This window comes from Carassius carassius, chromosome 5 (assembly GCF_963082965.1).
Source record: "Carassius carassius chromosome 5, fCarCar2.1, whole genome shotgun sequence".
Classification (NCBI taxonomy): Eukaryota; Metazoa; Chordata; class Actinopteri; order Cypriniformes; family Cyprinidae; genus Carassius; species Carassius carassius.
Window position 1 is genome coordinate 1,267,406 of NC_081759.1, and position 8,223 is coordinate 1,275,628.

The following is an 8,223-nucleotide window of genomic DNA, read 5'->3' on the forward strand; positions in this document are numbered from 1 at the left end:
GGGACCTGGAAAAAAACTTTAACAGGAATGTGCCTGAAAGTGATAAACGGGCCTCGTTTTTACCTAAATGATTTATAATTTATTTTAATATATATTAAAAATGTATAAGGTGTGCATTGTAGCTGACACCTAAATGAACACATTACAATTGTTTTATGACTGCAAGTCTTTCTCTTCAAATGCTACTGAGCTTCAAATTTGCCTTTGAGCCCATGTGAAAAAATAGCATAATTTACATATGATTTACAGTTTATTTTAATAAATATTAAACATTATATTCAATTGTGCATTATAGCTGACACCTAGATGAACAATTACAGTTGTTTTTATGACTGTAAGTCATTCTCCTCAAATGCTACTGATGTTAGAAAAGTGTATACCAATGTCGCATGTAACTTTAGAGACGGTCCTTAAATTTGAGACTCTCGAACGTCCAACGTCAAGCCAACTTTATGTCCTTTTCTTCTTTGTCTTTTCGGCACCAGAGGGATACATCCTTTTTGTGACATGACTTATCATGTATTACAGTGACGTGCACTTTCTACCTGTCTTACATCTCACAGAGAGTCTTTGCTGATAAATTTCATCAAGAGCATATTCATAGATTATAAAACTATAAAGACTTATTAAATTCAAGATTATCAATCAATCCATTAATCATACTTAGAGCAACTAAAACTCTTAAATGCATTACAGCTAGCAGCCAAGCCAACAATTCACATTTTTGTTTAATTTCAAGTACAAATAAAATAATAAGATTAATAAAAATACAAGTAAAAACTACTATATTACATCCAACTAGAATGAGAAACTAAAATAAAAAAAGAACTATACAGATATTTAAAAACAAACTAAAAGTGCAAATATACAAAATAAAATGACTAAAACTGGCTAAAATGTAAAATAATTCAAGAATTCAAGATATGTTTGCATCAAAGGAACAAATTACATTTTAATATATATATATAAAAATTAATAGTTCATATCATAATTTTGGAATGGTAGTGTGTGCAATTAAGTTAAATGCAGGCAAATGAGACGTGCTAGGGCTGTGAATCTTTGGCAATGCAGCGATTCGATTCGATAACGATTCATAGGTTTTCGATTCGATTCACTAACGATTTATGCAAATTTAGAACGATTCAATTCGATTCGATTCACAATTAAATTCGATTCGATTCGATTATAACGATTCGATTCTGCATTCTTTAAGTGCATTCACGGGATTATTTAAATGCTTAGTCAGGGGGCAAATTACAGTAGCATTTATGGTTAGAGAACCATAGGATAGAAAAAAAAAACAAAACAACTTTTGTCCATTGTTAAATGCTAGCCAAGTTTTTAAAAAAGAGCTTAAAGAGTATTATGTATAAGCTAACATTTTGTCACACCAGGGGCGTAGCCATAATTTCAGAAGTGACAGAAATGTCAAATACGATCATTTTATGTATGTAGCCTATATAATAATAATAATAATTATAATTATTATTATTTTTATTTTTTTTTACAAGGAATTATCTTCTTTTTTAATTACTTTTAATTAGCTGTAATAAATCAAATACACTGCTGGACAATAATCAATCATTTGTAATATATATTTTTTTCCTAATGGCAATTTTATGATTGTTTTATACAAGTATACTAGGCTACATTTAATTAGCAATTATTTAAATTTTCTGCACAGAATAAGGTAGAAAATATACTTTATAGTCTCTGTACTGTAATAAATGTCAATTAGCACTGCATCATTCATAAATTGTTTGTGGGTTTCATCAGTTCATTCTGCTTTTATTCAGTTTAGCTGCAGATATAGCCTGGCACGTCTATGAGAGCGAGATCGCTTCTCTTTCAGTGTGAAAACGTCTTCATCTCTATTTAACTTTTCCTCTCCATCAGCGAATGATTCTGAGAGAAAACGTGCCAGATGTCTGTTTGCTAATGAAACAAACGCTACTTTCATGCTTCTGATTATCAGATAAATCTTGCGCTCTTATTTCAAGGTCGTTGTTAATGCTGTGGTTAATTTTAAAAGTTTCCTTCGTATATTCGGTTCATTGTTCATTGTTTAAAAACATTTATCATTCAATGGATCTGTGCGTATGATTTAGACACTTACATTTCTGCTCCGTCCATGCAATAAATACAGCTGTCGACGGCTCCGGTAACTCCGTCGGTAAGATGCAGAGAGCCATTGACAAACTACAGAAAAGTAAAACTACTTCACGTTAGCATTACTGGCCACGAGTCCTATAGATCACACGTCAGCTGCGTCAGAGACGAACGGAGCGCGAGCGCAATCCTGTGACAGTCTCAGTCGGTAAACAGTGGAGCGCGTGAAGGACAGATAAGAGGCACGATTCACGAACACTCTTCAAGGTCTCCATTAATTCGTGCGTGTAGTAATTTAATGTGTATACATTTTGAAAGCATTGAATTGCGATAGAAATCGCGATTCATTCGATTCTTAGCATTTTGAATCGATTACTGTCCAAGATCGGCGATTCACGATTCAAAAATCATGTTTCAAGATCGATGCATATGAATCGACAGGGTTTGTAATCGATGCATCGAGAAAACGAGTGAATCGTTACACCCCTAAGACGTGCACAAGTCTTTTCATATGACTAAAGAAAAAAAAAGATATATATATTTTGAAATTTTATTTCCATTTAGGATTTTTATGATACAAGCACACATTTGCACCTGACAGTATGTTGTAGTATATGCACTGTACCTTCCCGCTCTTGTCTTTGGCTCCAGCGCTGCTGCTGGTGGAGTTGAGCGATCTCCGTCTCTGTTCCTGATGTTCCTCCACCTCAGACTTCAGATGCTCGATGTGCACCAGATAGGCCTGTTCCTGAGCCTCCCTCGTGCTCAGCTTCAGCTCCAGAGCTTTCTTCTCCTTCTCCAGCAGATACAGCTGCGCCTTTAGCTCCGCCATCTCCTCCTGAACACATGTGTGTTTGATGCAATGAGCTTCAGTGCATTCTTATCATATTGTATTGATTTATAATCTATATAAACACGAGAAAAACTCTATTGCATATACCAGGCTTTGCCTAATGGGGGTTTCTGAGTTGAATAGATAGTTCATTGATTTAACTCTAAAAATGCTAAATTAAAATAAACAATACATCAAAATAAAGCACTAGTTAAATCATATTGAATAGAGGAATATGAAAAATATGAATATTAAATGGCATTCAAAATTTTTTTTCTTAAATACAAATAGATGAACTAAAAAGGTGATATATTTTATTTAAAATAAACTAAAATAAATATAAAAAAAAACAAAATCAAAACAAAATAAAACACTTAGTAAGATATAAAATATCATTAAAATGTGCACCGTATATTTTTGAAATCCCATTTATATTATTTAAAATAATAAAGTAAAACACAAAAAATTTGTAATATTTTACCTGAAACAGAATCAGTTAAACACAAAATTTCAAAATGGATTAAAAATATGAAACATGAAAATATGAAAAATATTAATATCAATATAAAAAAATTATAAATATTTGTACAATAATAAAAAATAAACCACTTACTAAATAAGACAAAACTATTTTTTTATATATTAAAATGAAAATACAAATAAAAAAAAACAACAAAAATGAAAAAAAAAAGAAGCACTAAAACGATTCAATATTTTATTTTAAATAAATGAAAATGAAAATAATTTAAACATAAAAATAAAATAATTACTAAAAAAGATGGTTGGTCACCTGCATATAATGTGCTCATTACCTGACATCAGAGAACCGTGAACATATGAATGTGCGGATAAATATTAACTTGGAGAAAATATAAAGTTTGGGAATCTCATATACACACTGAAACTGTATTTTCAGACCCAAAGTGAATCCCAGTGAATCTCTGAAGGAGTGTCAGTCAGTGTTTCTCTCGGATCTCACATTTCAAACACAGATTTTCTGAGAGTAGGTTGATTTATGGTAACCTTCATGGCCATGAGCTCCTGCATGAGCACGGCGTTCTCCAGGTCGAGTCTCTGCGAGTCTGCGCGGGGTTTGAGGTCGTAGTTCAGCGGGTCGATGTGGACGCTCTCCAGCTCCAGCATGGTCAGCTTGACGGCCGCCCGGTCGTTCTTCAGCTGCTGCACGTAGTCCTTCAGACGCTGCTCGTCGTCTTTGGAGAAATCCGTGTCACAGCTGCTGGCCGTCGAGCTGGTGGTGCTGCAACTCACAACAATTCAGAAGAAAAATGTTACTCTTTTTTAAGATTTTTCATCTCAACTTTTTATTATTCTCACAAACCATAAAACTGCATTTGGCAAATATTTTTACTAAAATACTATTGTCTCTATTTTATCATTTAGCCATTTCCCATATTTTAGATGCTAACACTACTACAAATAGTTATTATTATTATAAAAATAATTTGTAAACTATAAAATAAGTCATAATTAATAATATTAAAATAAAAATGACAACACAATTACAAATAATGTATATTATTAAGTAATTATGCTATTTTATAATACATTTCTAGATTTAATTTTTAATTACTATTAATGTAATTTTGTATAATGCATGTTTAAGATCATACTTCGTTATTACATTTTATAATAATTGTTAGAATTATAACTTATATACAATTTAAGTGTAATTGTTTTTAAAAAATAATTAAATATATTACTGTTATTTAAATATTAATACAAGATTATTATTATTATTTTATGCTGCATTTTTATAATTATAATGAATTGAATTTACAAAAAATTTTTGTATAATAATAATAAAAACAATTATATATATATATATATATATATATATATATATATATATATATATATATATATACACACAATTAAAGTTTACAATTATTCTAATAACAATAGGAGTTATTATTATTATTACTATTATTATTTATTAAGCCAGGGCGGTTCACGGCAGAGACAAATTGCCAAATCCTCATTGGTTTTTACTCAGAGTAGTTGATTTAAGGGATTTAATCATCATCAGTGTGAACGAGACTCAACACAATCACAATGAAGCATGAAAACGCCTCTAAATCAGTCTCCCTCCCTCAATTAGCAAAGCCCCTAATTACAATGACAATCCCAATTATCTGCACAGAAATGCACAGAAACCCTGCTGACACACACACACACACACACTTATAATCTTCAGGTCTGTCACTATAAACTCAACAATCACAGGTCTGACGGTGATGAACATCATCAAAAGAAATATTCATAATCATTTACACACTTTAATGAGCAGAACAACCTGGAAACTCAAGACCTGTCTCATTGAAATGCGTTTACTGCTGTTCTCCAGTGCTCAGATATTACTATATCTGAACACCGTAGAACAGCAGTAAACACAGGAGATGAGCTCTGTTTCTCCTCATCTGGAAGCGCACAGTTTAGAAACGCTTTAACGCTGAATGGAGGATGAAGGGGAAAAATCAATGTGTGGTTATTTGAGAAGCTGCAGTAATCCTGAAATCCCATCCGTTCACTGCGAGATCATTATCCAGAACAACAGGCGAGCCTCAAACCTTTTTAGCAAGTGCTAATAAACAGCCAATATATATAATAAACTTGTAATTTGTCTTCATTGAAAATAAACAAAATGTTTAATAAATTCATAAATAACAGTCGTGGAATGGTTACTGCAGACATCATTTATTTATTTCAATAATGAAGCGCTGCTGCAGCCTGACGAATTACACGAGACATCAGTGCAATTCACTCGCCATCCTGCTGGCACACACAATCAACATCTGTCTGTGTGTGTGTGTGTGTGTGTCTGTGTCTGTGTCCGTGTGTGTGTGTGTGTAACACTGGTGTGACTGGCAGCCGCAGGATCAGGTGATCAGATGGGCTCATGGAAAACCACAAACACACATACACACACACACACACACAGACAGACAGTAGCAGCACGGATGAGAGTGTGTTGTCATGGGCAACCGCTGGACCAGAACCACATACAAACCGTTAGAAGACCGATGAAAAACAGACCTGCAGAATCACACTCACAGCCGCCGGAGTCCAATGATCAATCCTTAATTAACTGCATGTTTAATAAATATCTTTCCGTTACTAATCAAAGTATTAACATACCTTTTCAGTAAACATCTGGTAAGGCTGTGCACACATATATATATTTATTTAGAACAAAAACAATTGAAATAATTATACATACATACATACATATATATATATATATATATATATATATATATATATGTATAATTATTTAAATTGTTTTTATAAATAAATAAATATTTATATTTATAATCAGTGGGTGGAACTTAACAGGTGGTGAGATAGAATCAGGGGCGGAGCTAAACAGGTGGTGAGATAGAATCAGTGGGCGGAGCTAAACAGGTGGTGAGATAGAATCAGTGGGCGGAGCTAAACAGGTGGTGACATAGAATCAGTGGGCGGAGCTAAACAGGTGGTGAGATAGAATCAGTGGGCGGAGCTAAACAGGTGGTGACATAGAATCAGTGGGCGGAGCTAAACAGGTGGTGAGATAGAATCAGTGGGCGGAGCTAAACAGGTGGTGAGATAGAATCAGTGGGCGGAGCTAAACAGGTGGTGAGATAGAATCAGTGGGTGGAACTTAACAGGTGGTGAGATAGAATCAGTGGGCGGAGCTAAACAGGTGGTGAGATAGAATCAGTGGGCGGAGCTAAACAGGTGGTGAGATAGAATCAGTGGGCGGAGCTAAACAGGTGGTGAGATAGAATCAGTGGGCGGAGCTAAACAGGTGGTGACATAGAATCAGTGGGCGGAGCTAAACAGGTGGTGACATAGAATCAGGGGCGGAGCTAAACAGGTGGTGAGATAGAATCAGTGGGCGGAGCTAAACAGGTGGTGAGATAGAATCAGTGGGCGGAGCTAAACAGGTGGTGAGATAGAATCAGTGGGCGGAGCTAAACAGGTGGTGACATAGAATCAGTGGGCGGAGCTAAACAGGTGGTGAGATAGAATCAGTGGGTGGAGCTAAACAGGTGGTGATGTAAAATTCGTTTAATTAGCTGACGACAAAAATAAATAAATAAATAAATAGGTAATTCATTCAGTGCATGTACTGTAAATAAGAAATAAGAATTGTCCACAAAACTGGAAGACTTTCTAAATTTATACAAGTGATTTAGACAGGAATATTTAAAAGATAAAGAAGAATTTGGGAGAATGAATGAATTCACCTGGTGTGGCTGTTGGATGAGAGACTCTCCCAGGGCTGGACACTACAGCCGCTGACCGCAAACACAGCTCTGCAGCTGCCATCCAGACGCGTCAGGAGATCTTTAGCGGCGATCTCTGCCGTCTTTCTGCTGTCATGAGCTTTCTTCAGGATCTGTGTGATGCTCTCTTCACCCGCCTGCTCTCCTGCCATGATCATATAGCACAGTATACACTACATGATGTACCACAGTTCTAATGTATGTTCAGATCCACATACAATATAAATACTATTTTCATCATTTCTCTGTGAGAAAATTCCGTGCAAGCAGATGTAAATATGGTAAAATATGTTAATCAGAGCATAAAGCACCAACACTATTAACTGAAAACATTATCTAATTAAAAAACTACACTTTGTAATCAATGTAAACATTTATGCAAAACTCTTTCCAAATGCAATTATAATGAAAAGAAAATAATCAAAGATAATATCTAGAAATAAGTGACTGTGACCGATGAATCGTGTGGATCTTGACATGCTGAATTCTACCAGTTTTATTGAATAATTTATTTTTCATTTCTCCCAGCAGCGGTGTGGATGTGTTCAGATGTTCAGTGTGTGGAGAGAAACTAATTACACTAATAACTCATGAGCCATTAATGTAGCGCTGGAGAATCAGGATATTAAATGATGCTCAAAGCTCCTGAGGAGAACAAGAAGCATGAAGGAGGGACCACTGTACAAAGTCAAAGTCATCTCTATAGTGCTTTATACAATACAGAATTATAGAAATAAACAGTAAATCATATCGTAAAATTTCATATGAAGTCTACATGTTCTGCATGTCTCTGCAAAGTGTTGTCTTGGTTCAATTTGAAGAAATTGTGACAGGAAGCTATAACAGTACTATATAATACTAAACATAATACTGTAGTATTAAAGGCAACAACAATAATATTATTTTAATATACATTTTTTTTAAAGGAATGCTACACAATTTTTCTTCCATGTTTTTCCATTAAACATTAAACCAATGTTTAGTTTGCTTAAA

At 34.2% G+C, this 8,223-nt stretch overlaps 1 protein-coding gene across 3 annotated transcripts in view; it reads right to left on the reverse strand.

Annotated features, from left to right (window-relative positions):
- LOC132140575 (colorectal mutant cancer protein-like) overlaps positions 1-8,223 on the reverse strand; it is a 67,264-nt gene that overhangs the window by 4,096 nt on the left and 54,945 nt on the right. For all 3 annotated transcript variants that reach the window (XM_059549388.1, XM_059549385.1, XM_059549386.1), the window contains 3 exons: positions 7,192-7,375; positions 3,965-4,199; positions 2,735-2,947 (listed from right to left, as the gene is read on the reverse strand). In XM_059549388.1, the coding sequence (XP_059405371.1) occupies positions 2,735-2,947; positions 3,965-4,199; positions 7,192-7,375 (632 nt within the window). The remainder of the gene's footprint in view (positions 1-2,734; positions 2,948-3,964; positions 4,200-7,191; positions 7,376-8,223) is intronic.